This window comes from Spermophilus citellus (genome assembly GCF_964194105.1).
Source record: "Spermophilus citellus genome assembly, chromosome: 4".
In the NCBI taxonomy this organism is placed as follows: domain Eukaryota; kingdom Metazoa; phylum Chordata; class Mammalia; order Rodentia; family Sciuridae; genus Spermophilus; species Spermophilus citellus.
The window spans coordinates 7,822,652-7,843,910 of record NC_138185.1 but is presented as its reverse complement, the minus strand read 5'-3'; the positions used below and the strand labels follow the sequence as shown (position 1 = coordinate 7,843,910).

The 21,259-nt window shown below is 62.4% G+C and overlaps 2 protein-coding genes across 2 annotated transcripts in view; one reads left to right on the top strand and one right to left on the bottom strand.

Moving 5' to 3' along the window:
• The window catches only part of LOC308646059 (partitioning defective 6 homolog beta), a 174,974-nt gene that overhangs the window by 43,020 nt on the left and 110,695 nt on the right, over positions 1 to 21,259 (bottom strand). The gene's annotated exons all lie outside the window — the stretch shown is intronic.
• Positions 6,946 to 9,989, top strand: LOC308646060 (uncharacterized protein). The gene is made up of 2 exons (XM_081288602.1): positions 6,946 to 7,659; positions 8,462 to 9,989. The coding sequence occupies exons 1-2, from the start codon at positions 7,157 to 7,159 to the stop codon at positions 8,886 to 8,888; spliced, it is 930 nt and encodes a 309-aa protein (XP_081144728.1). The 5' UTR covers positions 6,946 to 7,156; the 3' UTR covers positions 8,889 to 9,989.

Here is a 21,259-nt window from a genome sequence, read left to right as displayed (position 1 = left end):
TTTATTTTGAGACAGGGTCTCAGGCTGACCTTGAACTCGACATTCTCCTGCCTCAGTCTCCCTTGTTGCTGGGACGGCAGGCATCGCCTCTGGGCCCGGCCACAAATATTTCTTGAACAATTACATCAGGGATTTTTTTTTTAATGTTTATTTTGCAGTTCTGGGGGTGGACCCAGCCTCACACATGCTGGGCCAACGCTCTGCCACTGAGCTGCACCCCCAACCCACCCAGAGGATTCTCTCTCACCTCCTCTCTTGTTCTGGAAGTTTCTGGAGGGCAGTACCATGCCTGAGCGACCTGTGTCCCAGGCTCAGGTTAGCTTCTCTGTCACCCGGAGAGCACTGTCAAGTGTTGAATGAGCGAATGAAGGCAAAAATCAATGTGGACTGTCCGTGTCCTCCTAAGTGACTTGGGATACACTGATACGCTTCGTAGACCCTCAGGAGCTGTCCTGCCAGGAGGTGGGCCTGGCGGGGTTCTCTGCCTGGCCGTGGTCTTAGCTGCTAACAGTTATTCCGGCTTTTGCTGTGTGTAACAAACGGACCCCAAACACACTGGTTAAAGCAACGGCAGTTTGGTCGTCTCTCACGATTCTGGGGGTGGCCATCTGGCCCCACAGGATGGCCCACGTGGTCACCTTCAACTGACGACTCAGGCTGGAGTTTCCGAGGCGGCCTGTCACGCCCAGCAGTGGTGCCTCATCCCACGGGCTTCCCTCTTAGAGCAGCTGACCCCAGGGTCCTTCACCACGGGGGAGGGGCGGGAGGTTCCAAGAAAGTCAAGGACGGCATCTCCCAGGTGGAGGCCGGGTCCAAAGCCATCGGGCCACCCACCACCTCCACCCCCCTTCCTGCTGGCCACAGCCCCACGGAAGTGCCCGGTCCCGGTGGGCAGGGTCAGCCCTGGCTCTGAGGGGAGGGAGAGCCAAGACTGCAGGTCCAGGATGCGCAGGGATGGGGGTCCCCTGGGACCCAGAGCCTCCTCCCCTGGGGACCTGGGGTGGAATGGAGGGTGGGGGCTGGGTGCAGAGTTCTTTTCGGGATTTCGTCTGGTCTGGGTGGTGGGTTTGTCTCCCCGCCTCTCGCCTCGCTCCTCTCGGCTCCGCTGCGTGGAGAGCCTCCGTGGTGCAGCCTTCCGCTGGTTCTGCAGGTCTGGCCACAGGGCTCCCCGGGGTCGTCCACTGTGGCCCCTCGAGCTAGATTCCTGGAGTTGGGACCAGGTCTGTCAACGAGGACTGCGCCACCTGGGAACACCCTCCACTTCCAGCTCCGGGCCTCTCCTCCCTTCAGCGGCTCCTCATGCCAAGGGCCCTGTGAGGATGGAGGGTGGACGGCTGGGAAGGAGCCAGCGCATCTCGGGGTGGCCACAGCCCTGCCCCAGAGGATTCTGCACGGGGTGGGGGTGGGTACGGAGAGGGCTGGACTGAAGAGCAGCTCAGGTGGGCACGGTGGCACACGCCTGTGGTCCCACCTGCTTGGGAGGCTGAGGCAGGAGGATCGCGAGTTCCAGGCCAGCCTCAGCAACTTAGGGAGGCCCTAAGCAACTCAGTGAGACACTGTCTCTGAATAAAATATTTTTAAAAAAATGTCTGGGGATGTGGCTCAGTGGTTAAGTGCCCCTGGGTTCAATCCCCTGTACCAAAAAAGAAAAAAAAAAGAAGCCGGGAATCCCTTGGTCCATCTTCAAAACAGCAACGCCTGCCTGAGACACGTCCCCACACGGCTGGCCACATCAGGGCCCTGTGATGAGACATTTGTGCCTCAGTGTCAGTTATAAACCCAAACACGTGCAGGTCTGCCCCCACCCCAAGCAGATTCCAAGCAGCGAGAAGGCAGCCAACCCAAATAAATGTGTGCCCAAGTCTATGGTTTCCAGGGACATAGAAACTGCTGGGCTGCCGAGAACCGCGTGGAAGAGGGCACCCCGTGCTCCCCGCCGCCAGGTTCCATTGGGCACTGCCTACCCGACAGCTTGGCGGGCTCGTGTGGCAGAGAAAGGCGTCTGTGGGCCGGGGGCGGATGGGGGCAGAGCCGATCAGATGGTCCAGGGAGGACTGGGCCGTGTTGTCTTAGAGCCCGAAAACCAAGTGGCGGCCCACGACCAGGAGAGTGGCCGAATTCCTCAGCTGGCCCAGTCATCCGGGGAATGCGAAGACCGCTTTCAATGTTGTGTTTGTGAGGAAATGACAGTCCCCACGTGGGCCACGTCAGGTCCTCCAGAGACCCTGTGGGCACTCACGGGCAGACACTGTTTACTTAACTGGAGTTGGTTTCTGAAAACATGCGGCTCTGGAGGGTGGGGGGTGGGCACGGCCCCTGGGATCTTCTTTCAGGTCTGGACGGGCCCCTGCTCATCCCCTGGGGCTGATAAGACCCCAGATTCCAGGACAGATCCAGGCCTCCCGACAAGGGCCGCGGCCAGGACCTGGTCATTCCAGAGGCCTCCCGGCTCAGCAGAGCCGACTTCCGACTGTCATAGTTTGTCACAGGGATCAGCGGGGCCTGGAATGAGGCTCCAGATGGCCAGCATGAGGGTGGGGGAGATTCTGGGCCGAGGAATCTGAGAAGTTATCTCTAGGAAGAATCCGGCGCTCACATTCTTGCTGGCTCTGGGAGCTGATGGGTTGATAAAGGGGGAGAATTTGATGCCTCTGGCTTCAGGAAAATGGCAGCCAGCATGGCTTTCGGACACCCTTCCCCTTGTGACGGACTTTCCACCACCCCTAGAACTTGCAATCTTCCTGCCTTGGCCTCCCCGGCAGCCGGGGTCACGGGTGTAGGCCATCCGCCTGGCTGATTCCTCCTCCAGCCGACCCTCTTGCCACCGCGTCGCCTGTTGACCTCCCAAACTGGGCACTAAATAAGGCTCCTTCCTTCCTATTCCTTATCCTCCCAGGGGACCCCCCATCGGCTGGCCCATAGTCTGCCCTTGGGCTTGGGAGGGGTTACTGTGTTCAAGGTTCAGGACAGGGCAGAGGTGCTAGTGTTGGCCCAGGTCATGTGCCCAAGGTCATGCAGCTCGGGAACAAAGAAGCCAAGGTCAGACTCTGGGCCTGGGTGCCCAGCAGGATTCCCAGGAGGGGGCCCCACAGCCGGGGTGGGGTCTTGGAGGACGCTCAGGGGGATTATTTATTATTGACTGCTGAGTGGCTTCCCCAGAACTCTTTACGTTTCACTTTGAACCAGCCTCACTACGTTGCTCAAACTCCTAGTTCTCCTGCCTCGGCCTCCCGGATCGCTGGGATTGGGAGGCGCCGCTGCGCCTCTCTGGGTCCCAGGAGTTTCAAGGTTTAGTGAAAACAGGAAGGTGCAAGTCGGGACCCAGGAGAGAGCCCCGGCCTTCCAGGGTGGAGGTGGCTCATTCGGGCCAGCGGCGAAGTGGGAGAGGGGAGAGGCCGGGGCTCGGCAGGGCTGCCCGTGAGGACCAGATCAGATTGGTCACCATCAGACACGCCACCTGGAAGACCGGGTGATGTTTTTGTCAATCGCCCTTAGGACTTGGTGGCACTCTGATGGGCGTCCCCTTTATTCTTGAAGGCCAAGTCCCAGGCCTCCATGGCCCTGCCCAGCGCTTAGCACTTGGCATAGTGGGCCTCTGCCCTCTGCCTCCCCTGGGACACTTCCTCTGGTGGTGCATCAGGCTGAAGCCCTGCTCTGCTGACCGCTGAGGGTGCCCGAGGGCCCGGGGACAGTGCTGTGGGAGTTCTAGCTCCTGAGCTGCCCCTTCTTGGGAGACCCTCACGGACGGCAGGACTTCTGGAACAGTTGGTGAGGAGTGCGGATGCTCGGGGACTTGAGGGCTCATTCAGGACTTTCCCACGTCTCCCGGCTGCCCAGTCACCTCTTAGCCTGGTGTCCCCAGATGATGACAACACGGGCACCTCCCTGACAGCTTTGGCCATCATCATGTGCCACCGGAGCTCTAGTGTACTTAATATTTTAATTTTTTTATTATTATTATTTTAATATTTATTTAGGTGTAGATGGACACAGCACAATGCCTTTATTTTTATGTGGCGCTGAGGATGGAACCCGGGTCCCGCCCGTGCTGGCGAGCGCCCTACCGCCGAGCCACAATCCCAGCCCCAATATTTTCATTTAACGTGGTTCACTTTGCTGGGTGCGGTGGTACACGCCCGTAATCCAGCAGCTCAGGAGGCCGAGGCAGGAGGACCACAAGTTCCAGGCCAGGCTCAGCAATTTAGCAAGACCTTGTCTCAAAAAAAAAAAAAAAAAAAAAAACGGGGGGCGGGAGTGGCAAGGAGTGTGGCTCTGAGGGTAAGCTCCCCGGAGCCGATCCCTGACACTAAAATAAGTAAACAGATGTTTGATTTAATTAAAAGGGTTGGAGATGTGGCTCAGTGGTGAAGCCCCATGACACCGATAAATAAGTGAATAAATAATAAAACGATTCACTTTCCTCCCGACTTCTAATTCTGACAAATTTCCGACCTTTAGGAAAGTCGAAAGGATGATGCAGAGAAGGCTCATGAGGTGCAGAGCTGTTGACTTTTCCTTTTCTTTTCCCTTTTTTTTCAGGAACAGGACCCAGGGCCTTGGTCATGCCAGGCCAGCACTTTGCCACTGAGCTACGTCCCCTCCCCTTTTTATTTTTTATATTGAGAGAGGGTCTTGCTAAGTTGCTGAGGCTGACCTTGAACTTGACATCCTCTGGCCTCAGCCTCCTGAGTCACTGGGATCACAGATACCTGCTACAACGCCTTACTTTTATTTTTGGTACCAGGGATTGAAGCCAGGGACCCTTGACCACTGAGCCACATCTCCAGCCCTTTTCATTGTTTATTTTGAGACAGGGTCTCCCTAAGTTGCTTAGGGCCTTTCTAAGTTGCTGAGGCTGACCTTGAAGTTGCAGTCCTCCTGCCTCGGCCTCCCAAACTGCTGGGATTACAGGTCCGGGCCACTGTGCCCAGCCTGGCTCACTTTTATACTTTAAAGAATTAAAAATTGGAAAGTGTCCCTGGCGAGCCATGATCGCGGCCGGGCACGACTGGAGCTGGGTGCTGCTGGGGTGGGTGGCCGGGGCGCAGGCTGGCCAGGTTGGAGGAGAGTGGAAGGCAGCCATGCCCACGCCCAGCCTTTCTCCCAGGCCTAGGGGGACTGAGGGGCCTCGGCCAGAGGAGAAAGCCACTTTCTCACTAGGAGGTTCAGTGTAGTGTAGTGCTCAGTCTGAATGTCCCCTAAGGTCAGCAGAGGTGCCGCCCCTGTGTGAACCCTGCTGTGGGAAACACCTGGGGTCCAGCTGCCTGCCCACTCGTGGGTCAGAGCCCTGACTCTGGCCCTGCTAGGGTCCACCTGGGGCTCCCCTCTGCCCTGGAGGGCCGGGCTCATGGGCTGGGGGCTGAGGCGGGGCTGTGGGGCGCGCTCTAAAGGGTGCAGACCTTTGGTGAGTGCAGAACAGAAGGGAGTGCCCTGGGGACTCCAGGGACAGCACTGTGCCAGCACCTGTCAGGAGCGGGAGGTCACTCGGGGAGGCCACCGTGCGGAAGCTGGCTGTCCCAGCAGCCCTTGGAGTGTCTGGGCTTGTTGGTACTCATCTTCCAAAGTTCCCGTATTTTACAAGCCTGCGTAGGTGACGCTTCCTGAAACCGCGAGGCAGGTTTCCAGCCCCTCCAGGGCCTTCGGTGGCACAGAATGACTGACTGCTCTCCCGCCCTCAGGGGATTTCAGTCTAGGATAAGTCACTGCTGGCTCAGGGTCTGAGCATCCGCCCGGAGGGGTTCAGGCCAGCGCTGGCCGAGTTTCTGGGTTTGCTGCTAAGAGCTGCTGGTCTCTGCTGATCTGACCCCGCATTAGAACACCCTTGAGTTTGTCCAAGGGAGGGAATGGGGTGGAATTTTCTCTGCATAAGCGGTGTGAGTCCCATCCAAAGGAAGCTGGTTGGGACAAGTAATAAGCAATTCATTGTCGTTTTTAGAAATGAAGCTCTCCCAGGTAAGCGTGTCACCCCCAACCCAGAGGGGACAACTCAGTTGGGTTAAATCTTTCCCAACAATCTTCCTGGCTGTATGTGTCTCCCTCGCATTTCACTTCCCAGTGTGCAAGGGAAGGTGTTGCACAATCAGGGTTGTCTCAGCAGGTGTGGTGGCACGAGCCTGTAGGCCCAGCTACGAGGGAGGCTGAGGCGGGAGGACCACTGAGCCCAGGAGTCCCAGGCCAGCGGGCAGCAGGGCAAGACTCTGCCTCTGTGAAGAGGTCCACGCGGGATGCATCCTTGTCCTGACCCCTTTCACTTGGTGACGAGGCTTGGGGACCAGATACAGCTCTTTCTAAACTGCCGCCTGGTGCCCTGCAATGTCACTGTCACATTTGCCCGACCAGTCATGATTTGCAGGACGGTGAAGGGACTCCCCTGGTTTCCTGGGTGAGCGGCTCTGGGTGGGCACCCAGCCGTCTCCCACGCACGTGCCTAGGTGATGTTCCCACTGCTGGGCGGTGCTGGTTCTGGTTTTGGAAGGTGGTGCCAAGTGGTCCCCGGGGTCCGTCTGCTGAGCTCTGGAGTCAGTGTCTGTTCCTTCCTGGTTTCTTCCCTGCAGGGTGGAGAAGAACCGGGGAGGGAGAGAGGGACTCGCGCTAGGTGTTAGAGGCTCTGGACGTGTCCAGCCAGGCAGCCTGGAGTCTCCTCCAGAGGCGTAAATGGGGCTTTGTTCCTGGTCCCCCAGAGCAGAATCAGAGAGCTGAGATGTGCTCGGTTGACAGAGGGAGGCCCGTGTCCTGGGCGGGACCGCACCCGGGGCTGGGAGGTGCCTGGGTTTGCAGGCAGAGGCTGACGACCCCCAGACCCCACCACAATTCAAGTGTTAAAAGTCGTCTCAGGAGCCTGGCTCCTGTCTGCCGCATGCGGGAGGGACGGGTGGGAGGGGTGGGGAAGACGGGGCTTGGGGGGCCCAGGGCCAGAGGAAGAGGAGGAAGAGGGGGACAGACGGAAGGAAAGTCGGTGGGGAAGGGGCTGGAGGGAGGGGCGGGGAGGGAGCCTGGGAGGAGGGCGGTGGCCACGCAGCCCTGGGGGGCGGCCGTCTGTCTGTTTGTGATTAGCAGAGCAGCCTGGTGCGGAGTGGGGTAAACAGAAACTTCCAGGCGTCCCCTCCGCCCCCTCCGCCCCCTTCAAGGCGAGCAGGACTCAGATGCTCCGTGATTAATGGTGCAGGATTCAGGACAGACCACAAACACTGCGCGATCGAGCTGCCTCTTCCCAGCCCCGTGCCAGGACGGGAGTGGGGGGCGGGCCGCGCAGGGCTGGGGGCCCCGCCTGCTGGGGGCCAGCGTGGAATTCTCCCCGGCAGAGCCTGGTGTGACCCTGACAGCAATCGACACCGCCAGAGCGGCAGGCTGCATCCGGCCCCCCCCCCCCCCCCCCGCGGCTTCCTGGAACCCCAGCCCCTCGGCCGCTGCCCCTGACAGCTCCGATGATAAGAGCGCTATCGGAGCCCGGCAAAGCGTCCACCCTGCAAACCAGGGAAGCCGGGGGCTTAGTGCAGCCTCGAGGCAGTCCCCGGGAGGACGTGGCCAGGCTGGATGGCCTTTCCTGAGCCCGAGCCCCGTCCCTGGAATTCTGCAGCTGGGATCTGACGCTGAGACCTTGCAGCAACAGAGACAGCAAGGCTGCTGCAAGGAGGACGGGGGACTCAGACCTGCTCCATGGTGAGTGTGAGGTGCCCGCAGCGGGTTGGTGCGTGGACCAGACTTCTGCGGGGAGGAGGGTGGCGCTCCCTCACACCACCTGGAGCTCCCAGGAGGGGAAGGGAGCCTGGGTGGAGGCTGAGAGGGACTGTAGTGTCTTGCTGTGTGATCTAGGGGAGTTCTTTTCCTTCTCTGGGCCTCCCTTCACCCGTCTCTGAATGGAGTGGTTGGACCAGGTGATCTTTAGGAGGCCCTGACCGTGACTTTGTTCCTTGGGCACCTGCTACGTGCAAGGCCCTGTGCTGGGCATCCCCATAGCTGCTGTTCCCGCAGGTGTTATTGTCCTCCTCACTGTACGCGGAGGAAACAGGCCCAGAAAAGTAAAGCAATTTGCCTAAGGTCACACAGCCCCTCAGAGATGAGAAACAGAGGGAGGTCATTCCGACTTGGCTTTGACTGAACCTCCTCCGCCCCCAGAACAGTCTCTGTGTTCTCTGGTTCTGCAATTATCCGGGGGTGGGAGGCCGGAGGCAGAATGGAATAGGCATTACCTGCCGGAGGTGGGGCCGGGGAGCCGCAGGCTGAAGCCTGGCCAGCGGCCTTCAGCGTCTGGAAGATGGCTCAAGCCAGGTGTAGGACGCTGCCCAGGACGGAGGGTCGGCTGAGCGTCCTGTGCAGTTTCTGCCGTGTCCTGGGCTGTGAGGGAAGAGGGTTAACGGCAGGGCAGAGCGAGCTGGGGTGGGGAGAGGGACAAGCCTCCTCTAGGTTCCGTTCCAACTTTATTTTGCAAAAATCTGTTTCGAATCACTGTGGGCCTGCGCAGCGACTTTGGACGGAACACAGTTGTGAAATACACGGCACTTTCCCCGCGCCTCCCCCGGGACCCGCTCGCTCATACTATCGCCGGCTGTTGGCGTCCACAGCTCTGCAGTGGGGCCGAGCGGCCAGGAGGTAAGGCGCAGACACACTCAGAAGCCGGGTGCAGTGGACACCCAAGGGCCAGGAAGCGCACAGCCGAGCGAGCGGCAGCCGGTGGGAAGCCCCTGGGGTGCCAGGCACCAGGCCAGAAGGAAGGTCCCGACACCCACATGTGGCCTCCTTTTTCTTCCTTTGGAAAATTCCACCCCGCAGCAGCTCTGGGCAGACCCAGGGGCTGGTGCAGAGTCCCCCTTCCCAGGGACAAGTTGAGACGTGCTCCCCGCTGTGGAGGACAAGTTGTCCTGGAAACTCCCCGGGTCTGGGGAAACTGAGGCAGCGGGTGGCGCTCCCCAGGCCTGCCCTGGGTTTTCTCTGTGACCTTGAACAAGTCGTCACCCCTCTCTGAGCCTCGGCTTCCTCATCTGTGAGGCAAAGGCAGGGGTTCAGGGAGCCTCAGATTCCGGGCTCTGGTTGAAGGACACGTGGGTTCCACACCAGGCGAGGCTGGGAACAAGCCAGAAGCTGGAGCCAGGAAATCCCCCGGGAATTCCCCAGAGCAGCCGGGGGACACCGGGACCCTGGGTGCAGCTGGGCCTGGAGAAGTGGCCAGTGCTGGAGTGCCGCCCTGGCTGCTGTCAGGGGAACAGCCCTGCAGCCTGGAAAGCCCAGTGAGTCGACGGCAGCCCTGTTCCTGCAGCATGGTTTCGCACTGGGCAACTGGACACAGCTCCCAGCTGGCTGCAGAGCCCCCAGCGTGAGCCCCGGGGTCCCCCAGTTCTTCCAGGGAGCTCCAAAGGGACGTGCCCCAGAGCTCATGAACCGGTCTCTGGCCCCACTCAGGCTTCAGGCAGACCCAGGCCCCTCGAGACGCTTCCCCGCCCACCCGAGCTCACCAGCGTCTGCAGGGCATCTCTGGAAACCACCGGAGCTTCCTGAACTGTATGTCAGGGCTGCCCTGGGCTCGGGGAGATGGGCAGAGGGACGATGGCTGCCTCCCCAACTCAGTGACATGGCTTCCCCGCGTGGGGGGTGACGCGCTAACAGAAACAGCATCTTGGAACCCGGGGAGGAAGAGCTAGGCCAAACCTGCAGGAAGTTGAGCTTCTATTTTTAGAAACCCCGGGAGCCAGGTGGTCCCTGTGCTGTGTGCACTGACCCCAGGTCGTGTGGCTTGTGAAAGCCAATTGTCTGATTTTCAGGAATTTGGTGAACTGGTTGCTAAACACAGTCATTATTAAAATCAGATTATATAAACGTCATCAAAAAAGTTATACGTATCATTTGGTCCTGGGGACTGAACCCACGTGCCCTTTTAATTTTTTATGTTAAGGCAGAGTCTCGCTGAGTTGCTTAGGGTCTTGCTAAGTTGCTGAGGTTGGTCTTGAACTTGTGATCCTCTTGCCTCAGCCTCCTGAATATCCAGGGTTACAGGCGGGCGCCACTGCGCCTGACTATAAATTCTATTTTTATTTGCAATCGTGTGCTACGTATCCTGTACGTCAAAACCATTGTAATCAACCCAGTAAGCGTGTGTGACGCGTCTGTGTCGTGTGTGTGTGTGTGTGTGTGTGTGTGTGTGTGTGCACAGCACATCTGCCCTGAGAGCCTGCTGTTAGACCTTTGCAGCACACCACTGACACCTCGCACGTCAGGGACCGTCCTCTGCCTTCACCCGGAGGATTCCTGACCCCACGTGGGGCCTGGACACAAATCCCCTCAACTCCTCCTTTGACTTAAAGCAAACCAGTGGCTAAAGGCCTCTCGGGCCCGGTGTGGGGGGGTGCAGGGTTGGGTGGGGCAGAGGGTCCTGTCTAGCTGCAGCCTCTGGCTCCGAGACCTGGGCCCCTGGGTGCGGGCAGCGCCCTGCTCTGCAGCCCTTCTTGGTCCTGTGCCAGCCTTGGCTTCCCCGCGTGGGGGGTGAGGCGCTAACAGAAACGGCGTCTTGGAACCCGGGGAGGACAGCTGGGCCAAACCTGCGGGAAGTTGAGCTTCTATTTTTAGAGACCCCGGGATCCAGGTGGGCCCTTTCCAGATCCCCAAGCCAGAAGCACGAGAGGAAAATCTCCCTCACCCTGGCTCCGCCTCTCTGCAGTCTGGGTCACGGAGGAGGCCCCGGGAGGGGACGGGAGGGGACGGGAGGGGACAGTGGCACGAGAAGGAGCTGGGCCTCCAGGTTGACAGAGAACTAACGCCTTGCACCCCTGTTCCTGGGCACGGCGGGCACGGCGGGCAGGGCTGTCCTGGGCGCAGGCCTCGGCGGCCCGGCTCCTGTACTCGGGGAGCCCCGAGGGTCAGGCGTCCACTCTTCTGTCCATTTACTCCTTCATGTTTTTCTTTCTTTTCTGAAATTTCAATCTTCAAAAGTGGGTCGAGGCTGGGGGTGTGGCCCAGGGGCAGAGCATGGGAGGCCCCGGGCTCCGTCCCCACCACTGCCAAAACCAGTGCCATCCTCCTGCCCACCGTGGGGCACCTTCTTGCCTTGGCTTGGCGAGGTGTGGCGGCTGCTCTTCCATGTCCACCTGTGAAGATGTGAATCGTCTTCCGATGCTTGCACAGCAGAAGTGCTAGAAGGTTCTAGGGAGGATCCTTTTCGATGGCCGTGTCTCTGCTTTTGGACCAGGTCTCAACTTCCTTCACCCCAAACACTTGCCCGGAGCCCAGCGCCTGAGGCCCTGCGCTCCATCCGCAGTCACAGATGAAAATAAATAAATACAGATGGGGGGGCCGTGCCTGCAGCCCAGCTACTTGGGAGACTGACGCTGGAGGATTTCTTTTTTTTTGTTTTTTTTTTTGTTTTTTTTTTTTTTTTAAAGAGAGAGTGAGAGAGGGGAGAGAGAGAGAATTTTTAATATTTATTTTTTAGTTCTCGCGGACACAACATCTTTGTTGGTATGTGGTGCTGAGGATCGAACCCGGGCCGCACGCATGCCAGGCGAGCGCGCTACCGCTTGAGCCACATCCCCAGCCCAACTGGAGGATTTCTTGAGCTCTCAAGTTGGAGACCAGGCTGGGACCCAGCGACCCAGGAGGCAGAGGCGGCAGCACCCACGCTGCAGCCAGCCTCAGCAACTAGTGAGACCCCGACTCAAAATGATTCCTTTCTTTTTCTTGGTACCAGGAATTGAACCCAGGGGCACCTGACCCTGAGCCACATCCCAGCCCTTTTAAAATATTTTATTTAGAGACAGGGTCTCGCTGAGTTGCTCAGGGCCTCACTCAGTTGCTGAGGCTGGCCTTGAACTTGTGACCCTCCTGCCTCAGTCCCCCAAACTGCGATTACAGTTTTGATGTAGCTCACTGTGATGTACCACCCCTGGGCTCTGACCCCCGCACACCAAAAAGCAAACCGACCAACCAACCCGCCACTTTGTCGCGAAGCCCTCCGGATCCCCCATCTGAGATGGCAGCCTGTGCCCGCCCGCCCACCCCTCCTCGGTGGTTTCCCACCACTCACATCCCCCAACATGTCATCATTCTTTCCTTAAACGCCCGGTTAGGAGGTGAGTCTCTGAAGGCAGAGGTCCGCTGCATTTCCGCCATGTCCCACAGTAGGTCTTCATCACCTGCCTGTTGGCTCACAGGAAGCGCTCAGTCAGTCCTGGCTTTGCTGTTGCCAAGGCAGCCCGGCCCCTCGGGAGGCCCCGGTGAGGGCGCCTGGCCCTTCCTGCAGTGCCCTCTGTCTGTGCCCGAGTGCCACATGGACACTGCCAGGCCCAGCCAGGGGGAGGACGCACTCAAGCCCGTCGGCACCCGGAAACTGGCCTCCTGAGCCAGGCCCAGGCCGGGTCCAACGGGGCCCTGCAGCCACCCCTCCTGGCTCACATCTGGAGTCAGGCACTGTGGCCACTGGCGAAGGACAACGTGGCCACAGCCGCTGCCCAGCTCCCCAGGCTCCTGGCCTGCAGGGTGTGCAGCCTGGCAGGGAGGCCAGGGACACGGCAGGGAGGCTGGGGACATGTGGGGAGGCTGGGGACACGGCGGGGGCTGGGTGCAGTCAGGGTAGAGCGTGTGGAGCGCGTGGACAGGCTCGGGGCTCTGGATTCCGTCCCTGCCCACAAACAAGTCCCCAGACAGCATGGCCGCTTCCTCACCGCGTCCAGGGAACCCCGGGCGTCAGGCAGGCTGTGGGACTGGGACTCTACTGTGCCCAGAGGGCTGTCACCGTGATGTCCCTATGTCTGTGCCACAGCAGCGCCTGGAGGGGACGGAGCCTGACAGCCGCGCCACAGAGGCAGCCTGCTTCCCACCCGAGTGGGGGTGGTGGGCGGGGCACCCCGCACTCTCCTCCTGGACCTGTCACAAGCCTTCAAACATGAGGAAACCGAGGACCAGAGAGGTTAATAACTTGCCCCCAGCCACACAGGCCGAAGCAGCAGACATAGTTTGCCTTCAGCCTCTCAGTAGAGCCAAGTGGCTAAGCACCGCCAGCTCCTCAGTGCTACAGACCTGAATTCAAACCCTGCATCCCTGGCCACCTTGCTGTGTGACTCTCAGCAAGTTACTTTGTCTCTCTGAACTTCAGTTAATCTAAAATGAGAAAAGCTCTTCTCCAGACGTCTCATCAAATGTGTATTCCTAAGCCTTCTTTGCCCTCTGTTATATTTTATCAGAGTCAGGGTCTCACTGAGTTGCTTAGGGCCTTGTTAAGTTGCTGAGGCTGGCGGTGAAGTCTCGATCCTCCTGCCTCAGCCTCCCAGCACTGGGATGACAGGTGTGCACCACGTGCTCTGCTGTTCCTGTGCCTTCTTGCTCCTTGTTGGGCTCTGGCCGTCTCTGGACTCTCCCTGGAATATGCTGATCGGCGTGAGGTGGGCAGGGCTCCTCCTGGGCTGAGGGTCCATTCCGCCCAGGCCAGATGGGGGCCGGAGCGGCTTGCTGTGCTTGGAAGGCGCTTGTTGGGCTTGGCGGCAGGAGGGCGTGTGCCCCAGCAAGTGTCCACTTGGGGCCTGGACTTCTGTGACCCCCTTGGTGGAAAGGGCCTGACCTGGTTGAGGGGTGAGCAGCACAAGCCCCTGTGGCCTGGGGGTGAGGGGCTGAGTGGCGGTCACTCTGTGCCTGTGGGAAGCTAATTCTCTGGATGAAGCCCCTTCACTCGGGACGGCTCCGTTTCTGTCGCCGGTCAGTCCTGCTTGAGATCAGCCTTCTTCAACAGCAGCCGTTGGCCGCCCGCCTCGAGTCCTGGGGTCAACAGGGAAGGCGGCCTCTGTCCCCTCCGCACCCCCGGCTAGTTGGGATGTGGGGCTGCGTAGGCCACTCAGCATCCCGAGTCTGGACTCCAGGAAAGGACAGAAAAGTGACCTGCAACCATACTTGACTGGGGATGGTGGCTGCCAGGGGCCTCACTGCCCATCTGTCCTGGCCCTGGGTGTGTCGCCTGGTGACACCTGTCCCGGGGCCCGTGAGGTGGGCGCTCAGGGGTGTCTGTCTGCGTCCCTCTCTCCAGGCTCCAGAGGGCTCCTGGCGGGGGGAGCCGTGGCCAGAGGACTGGGCGACACTCAGTGTGACCCGAACTGGCCACCCGAGCCAAACCTAGGTCCACTGCTGTTGGTCATGATCCTCCGACAAGGGACCAACTGTTGGGTGCCCACCTTCCCCGTGTTGAAGGGACGGTGGTGGCCCTGCACCCCAGCCCTGCCAGGTGACATGAGCTGTCCTCACCGAGGCCCCAGGTCCCCGCGCACTCTGCCAGCACTGAGTCTGTGTGGCTCTGCCAACGCCGCTCAGCGGGTCCCCGCGGTGGACGTGGGGTGGGTCCTCATCTTCTGTGACCACAGGTGGTGCTGCCCTGAGTCACCTGCGGCTCCGTGCGCCCAGCCCTCACCGCGGCCTCTGGTGTGGGAGCCCACGGTGACCTTGGCTCTGGACTCTGTGTCCACAGAGCGACAGACGCGGGTGCGGCCAGGCCTCCCCGGCATGCAGACGGGCCTGCAGAGTGGGCCAGGGGTGGGCAGGCCCTCTGCTGGCTCCCCACGGTCCTCCTGAGACCCCAGGTGTGTCACGGGGGGTGGCGCTGTGCCTCAGGGGACCTGGGGAGAGGGGTCTGCCTGGAGGGGTCTGTCCAGGCCGTGTGACCCTCTTCCCGCAGACCCTGGGTCTCCGCCCCAGCACCCCACTGTATGTGACACTGGTTCAGCACCAGTGGCCTCTGGGGGCAAAGACGCGGGCCTGAGACCTGAGATGAGGAGTCCTGATACCCTCCCCGTCCCCTCCCCGTCCTCATCCCCAGAGCAGGACACTGATGACACCGGTGACAACGGGGAGGTCTCCGACCCAGAGACCAGGGGGAGCAGAGGCCCGCTGGTGCCAGGAGGTGTCCTGCCTGGGGCGGGTCCAGGCCCCAGGGACCTGTGGGCAGTGGCCTCGAGTCAGAGGCAGCTGCAAAGGAGTGACCGGTTCTGTGGCCTCGGTTGTGTCCCTCTGGAAGCGAGGCGAGGGCTCTGTGGCACGCGTGTGACGTCCTCGTGGTGTGGGACCCTGTGAGTCTGCAGTACGCGGGACACTGTTGGCATTCTGGTGAGGGACACTCAGGGTTGACAGAGGCAGGTGCCCTCCAGGGAGAGCCCGTGTCCAGCCTCATGCTGTAAAGTTGAATCTGGGGAGGCCCCAGGGGGACCTGGTGCCCCGAGGTGGACCCTCGGGGGAATCCAGGCAGCGCCCGGGCTTGTGGCCTCTTCACCCTGAGGTGGACTGACGTGGTCACCCCAGGCCCAAGGCAGAGGGTGACCCGCAGGAGCCAGGCCCCCCCCCCCCAACTCTTGCCCTGACCCAGAGCCCAGGCAGGAAGTGGCCGTGGGGGCGAGGAGTGTCCCTGCGTGGCTGTTGTCCTAGCACATTGCTGACATTTTTGCATCCTGGGACAAAGGGTGAAGGAACCCAGCTGGACCTTCCTGCTTCCTGGTGGACACGCCTCCTGATCCGCTGCAGCGGCGCTGTGGTGGCTGTGCCTGTCTTTGGCCTTCCTGTCCCCACCCCCCTCAGTGATGAGGACCCAGCTCGGTGGGTCCCTGCGACATGAGGGGTCGTTGAAGGTGTCGGGGGCCTTGGGTGCTGTCCCCGGCCTTGGGTGCTGCCTTCCTGCCACAGACGAGCCCTGAGGAGCCCTGAGTGCCAGACCTGGGGTCAACTGCGCAGGCTCCCTGTGGACACAGAGCTGGCCGTCCCCTGTCCCAAGCCCCAGGGCACTCGGCACCCAGAGGCCAGCTCAGGGCAGGGTCACAGCAGAGGCCTGCAGCTCCGGCAGACCAGGCCTGGAGGTCCCTCCGTAGAGGGACCTGGACGTGCTGCACCCCTGGCTGGCGCCTCCTGCAGGATGCGCAGAGCAGTGCAGGGCGTGGGGGGGCCCGGCCGTTGACCAGGTGCAGCAAATTCAGATCGAGACCCAGGGACGGGTCCCCAACGTCCCTAGGCTCTGATGCTCCCCTGTGAGGCGGGATGGGGTAAGGACGGTACTGGTGAGAGCTCAGTGACCCACAGGAAGCTCGTGGGAGCGCCTGGCGCAGTCACCAGGACACTGACCAGGGGTGCAGCCCGGGGGGCCGAGGACACTGAAGGCCGCTCTCTCCCAGCCCTGGAGGCAGAGCCGAGGGGCGTGGGCAGCCGGGCTCCCCGAGGACTCTGAGGACACCTGTTCCTCTGCCCCCTCTGGGTCTCTGGGTGGCCAGACCTTGCTGGCTGACCACACCCTGCAGACCCTCTCCGTCTCCACCCGACCTTCCTCCACGTGTCCCTCCTCCTACAGGAACACGGGCGTTGGAGTCAGGGCCCACTCTAAGCCAGGATGACCTCCGCTGAGCTAGTACTTCAAAGGCCCTGATTCCCCGCAGGGTCACTGCTGCGTCTCTGGGTGGACGGAGGAGCCTGGGGACGCCGCGACCCTACGCCTCCTGCTAGGGAGCCACAGCTGCTGACCCTCCCCCGCCCGGGGACACCACACGCCCAGCCCCCAGCTCCCATCTTCCTCCTCCTGACACGTCCCCTGCGTCCCCCTGCGTCCCCCTGTGAGGTGGACGCCGTGGTTCCCTCTGAGGGCCAGAGGTGGACCGACTTGCCCAGGGTCACGCAGTGAGTCAGGGGCAAACCTGAGGTTAAGACTTTCCGTCCAGAGCCGGCCAGTTCCGAGGCCCTCGGGTCCGTCCAGGGAGCTGGCCAGGCCTCCCCGCCTCTCCCCAGAGGCTGTGCAGAGGGTCCCCGTGTGGAGGACACGAAGCTGCGTCCCTGCCAGGCCAGCGTGGCCCCCTGCCTGAGGGGTGCCGAGGCCCGCGGTGCGCCTCCGCCATCTGGGGACGCTCTGGGAGGCTTCGTGGGCGACAGACTGAGGATGGTCCATTCAGGGGACGCGTGCTGGCCATGGAGCAGAGCCATGAAGTGCTGGGCAGGCCTGGAGCAGGCCCGAGGGACGAGGGCTTGTTCTGACACGGCGGAGCAGGAAGGGGCCTCTGCGTGTGGAGCTCCCCTGGGCCGCCGGAGCGTGTGCAGTGACCCCGGTCCCCAGCTCAGGACCGGGAAGGGGGGTTGTACCTCCAGTGACAGGGGACAGTTGTCTTGTCAGCAGGCAGAGCTGGTGGGCAGGTTGGAGGCCTCTCAGGAGAGTAGGGGACTCCCACAGGACAAGGCCAGGCTGCCAGCCCTTGCAGGGGGTGGCTGCAGTGGGCAGGAGCCAGGCGGACAGTCATACTGCCCGAATGCAAATCCTGTCCCCCCACTGACCGCTGGGTCTTAGTGAAGCCCCCAGAAGACAGATCGCAAGGGAGCCCCCCTATGAGGGCTGTGGGGGGTTCCGGGGGGTTCCAGGAGCTGACAGCATGCAGCACGTTTCCATGACACGCAGCCGGGCCCAGTGGTGCCCGTCTGTGATCCCAGAGACTCGGGAGGCTGAGGCAGGAGGATCACAAGTTCGAGGCCAGCCTCAGCAGCTTAGGGAGAACCTGTCTCAAAATAAAAAGGGCTGGGATGAGGCCCGCCGTAAAGCACCCTGGGGTCAATCTCCGGAACCTCCGCCCACCGCCCATGTCAACCTCCGTTGTCCTGGGGTGCCCCAGGGTGGACGGTGTCTGCAGAGGAGGGGGAGCCCCACCCCACTGCCCTGGGCTGGGCTGATGCACAGTGGGCGAGGCCTCTCCCGGAACCCACCCCAGGGCAGCGAGGCAGGCCCCCGGCCCCAGCTGGTGGTCACTCCAGCAGCCCGCAGAGATCCGGTCACGCCTGTGGGCATCAAGCGTCTCATCCCTGTGCGGGAGTTGGGGGGACACAGGATGCCCGCAGCCCGCAGCCCTTCCGCCTGGAAGGGGCCGGAAGTCAGAGGCGGGAGCCCTGGTGGGCGGGGGGCGGAGCCGCGCAGGGCCCAGCACACTGTGGCGGGATCGTGGGCATCGCGGCTCTGAGACCCGGGTGCCGCCGGCCTCCAGGTGGGCAGTCTGTCCCCGGCTCCGAGTCGTCGCAGTGGGGAGCTGAACCCGAGGGCCCTCGTCCCGGCTGCCCTGCACTGCCTGCGGGCGCTGGCCAGGCCGAGGACGCAGGCCAGCTGGCCACCGCTCTCCCACGGGGTCAGTTCTGAGCTGCTAGAGGCTATTGGCTGGTTGTGGGCAGCAGTGGCCCCACGGGGACACAGTCCATGGCGAGGGACGGGGATCCCGTGAGGGAGTCCTGGGCGGGGACAGTGCTGCCAGCGTGTGCCACACCCGTCCCCGGTGCCCAGCTCCTGGGCCCCAGCCCCTCACCCGGGCCTCGGCTGGCCTCCAGGACACAGGCAGACCCTGGCCCTGGTCCTCTGGGGCCCCGGGAGGACGTGCTGGGCCCAGTGGGGACGGGGGCCTTGCCTTGGTGAGGTCCTTCCCAGGGCACAGCGCCAGCTGGCCTGTGGCGGGCTGCGGGCTCGGCCCAGCCCTGACCCACCTGGGCTTTCCGTCCTCTCCCGGCCCCTGCTCCTGCGGGGCCTGTCCTCCTCTCGGGGCTGCAAGCCCGGCTCTGCTGGGGCGGCCTCTCCAGGCCAGACCCCCTTCCCTCCCTGGTGGGCAGGGGCCGCGGCTGCCGGCCCTGTGGAGGCTGCCCCCAGCCCTGGCCACGTGGTCCCTCCACTCGCCCTGCCAAGGGAGCAGGCCAAGGGGCGGGGCGGGGCGTCGAAGCCACCACCTCTCTAACCACAGCTGGAGGGGACCGTCCACCTCTTGACACGTCCTAGTCGCTGGAAGTGTCCACCTGCCGTCTCCCGAGGTGGGATCAGGACACCGGCCGGAAGCTGCCCCCAGGGCAGAGCTGGACTGGAGCCGGTCAGTCTGACCTCGAAGCCCTTCTCACGGGTTCCTCCTCCCCAGCCCCTGAGACCGGCCGGTCCTCTGCTGCCAGGCAGGACAGCGGTCACTCTTCCCTGAGAGTTCCCTGAGCACCTACTATGTGCCTGGCAGGGCGCCTGCAGCCCAGGGTGGTGCTGCCTGCTGTCCCTGGGCTGTGGCCGAGGGACACGGGGCTGACCTCCCCTCACTGACCACAGAGCAGGGTCCTGCCTCTCCTTCCTGAATCTGAGCCGCTGTCTCTCACAAGCAGCAGTCAGCGTGGCCGGGAAGGGACTGGCCAGTGGGACCCGAGTTCCTTCTCCCGGGCACTTGGGGCCTGCAGGGGGTGCCCGGTCTCAGTCCTCCTCCCAGCTGTCCTCGATGGCACCGGGTGGGTGTCCTGGGGAAGGAGTGTCGGGGTCTCCAGCCACCAGGGATGCGCGCGGCCCCTGATGGCCTTCCTGGCAACCGGGTGAAGCTGGCAGCTGGTCACTGTGTCCCCTGGGCAGGGGCCCTGCCTGCATGGCTTCTCCTCCGCTCCCAGCCCCAGCACCTGAGCCCCTGCCCGCTGTCCACCTCCAGCCCTGCTGCAGGTCACTCTGCTAACAAGGTGTCACCGGTCTCAGCAGGGTCCGTCCCATCCTGGCCGGGGGGCCCAGTGTGCCCACCCGAGGCTGCTGAGGGGGTCCCAGAGGGTCCGTGGGGATGGGGCTAAGTGCTATCTCTTGGCAGCAGCTGGACGTGTCCAGGCCCCCTGTCCTCCTCTCCGGGCAGATGGGTGCCTCAGGGTGGAGCAGGCTTGGCTGAGCCCAGGAGGGTGGGAGGAGAGGACGGTCACTTCCTAAGCTACAGCCTGCTGCAGAAGTGACCTCACGCTGGGGTGCCACCCCGGCAGCGGGATGAGAGTGTGTGACAGCAGTGGCCAGCAGCCTGGGCTCCGGAGAGGTGGCCCCAGCAGGGGTGGGGGCCAGGAGGAAGAGCGTGTGCTGCACATGTGTGTGAACATGCATGTGCGTGTGTGCGCCTGCACGCGTGTGCGGGGAGGGGGCATGTGAACACGTGTACCCGGCACGTGTGCAGCCTCCTCCGCTCCTGCCTTCGGGGTGTGCCCTGTCCCTGCAGAGCTGGGGGCGGGCAGGGCGGGCGGCACGTGTGGGTGCCACCTGAGGACCCGTCCCGCTGCCGTGGGACAGGCCATGAGTGGGCCCCGGCTGGAGGGAGACTGGGCTGGAGGTGGACGGGCACCTGTGCTCTCTGGAGTGTCCCCCTGCCCGGACGGCCTCAGGGTGAGGCAGGTGACCTCGGAGCATCACGGACTGCACCCGGGCAGTGCCGGCCCCTGTGCACTGGGAAGGAGATTTGTTGCCTCCGCGGGGAAGAGTGGACACTTCTCCAGGGACTGCACGGGTCCTACACTGAGGTGGCTGGGGGAGCCACGTCCTCATGGCAGAAGGACGCAGGAGCCCCAGGGGACCCGGCGGCTGGCGTGCGCCTGCCCCGCCCGAGCCAGCCCGGAGAGAAGGCCACAGTTCTCCCGCCACTGTCCAGGCCGCTCGGAACAGCCTGCCCACAGTGGCCATGGTCACACCCACTCCACAGAGAGGACAGGGGCAGCCTGGGCTCCGTCCACCGGCTCAGCCTCTGCTCCCCTGCCCCGGCCGCCACGCCCATGGTTCCAGAGCAGGAGGAGGAGGACCGGCTCCGGGAAACCTGAAGAGCAGACCAAGGTGGCCCCGGCCAACACTGGCCCCATGGCCCATGGTCTGCGCCCCGGCTCTTGGCTGGGCTGCGCGGGGAGAGGAGGCCGGACGCAGGAGCCCACCGAGAAGTGTTGAGGACGAGCCGTCTCCTCAGGGCGGGGAGGTGCTGCCCGTTGTCCTGGGGGACCAGCAGTGTGGCGGCTGGACTTTAACCGGCCCCTGGTGGCCAGGGCTCCCTCCCGAGGTGACCGCGGTTCGTGCTAATGTTTCAAAACACAGTTCAACGGAGCCAGTCCTCAGCCCCAGGAGCCAAGGAAAACCCGGCTTTGGGGGAGGTTTGGGGGGCACAGGGGCCGCCGAGGATCGTTGCTCCTCCTGACTCCTCCAAAGCAGAGGCCGGGTCACCAACGACAGGAAGGTGGACCCCGCGGGAGACTCCTGAGACGTTTCTTGCTGCATTTGAAGAAGTGGGCGTCCTCTCTCGGCAGCCCAGGCCTCCGGTCGTGGCTGGATTAAAGAGAGATTAAGGCCCAGCCCAGGATGATCACGTCCGTCTAACCTGCCCTTGCCCCCCGTTCTGAGGCCTGAGTGGAAGACAGATGGACACGGCCTCCTGCGTTACGTATGATGAAAACCCAACTCACACTGGTTTACGCAAAAGAGAACTTACAGGTTTGCCAAAGTGCACAGTCTGAGATTCGATGGCTTCAGGTAGGGCTGGGTCCAGGAGAGCAC

Excerpts from the sequence above, each read along its gene's own strand:
- LOC308646060 (XM_081288602.1), top strand. The coding sequence starts at position 7,157 with ATGGTGCAGGATTCAGGACAGACCACAAACACTGCGCGATCGAGCTGC. Across the intron at positions 7,660-8,461 it reads GGACTCAGACCTGCTCCATG|CGACTTTGGACGGAACACAG; the intron begins GTGAGTGTGAGG and ends GGGCCTGCGCAG.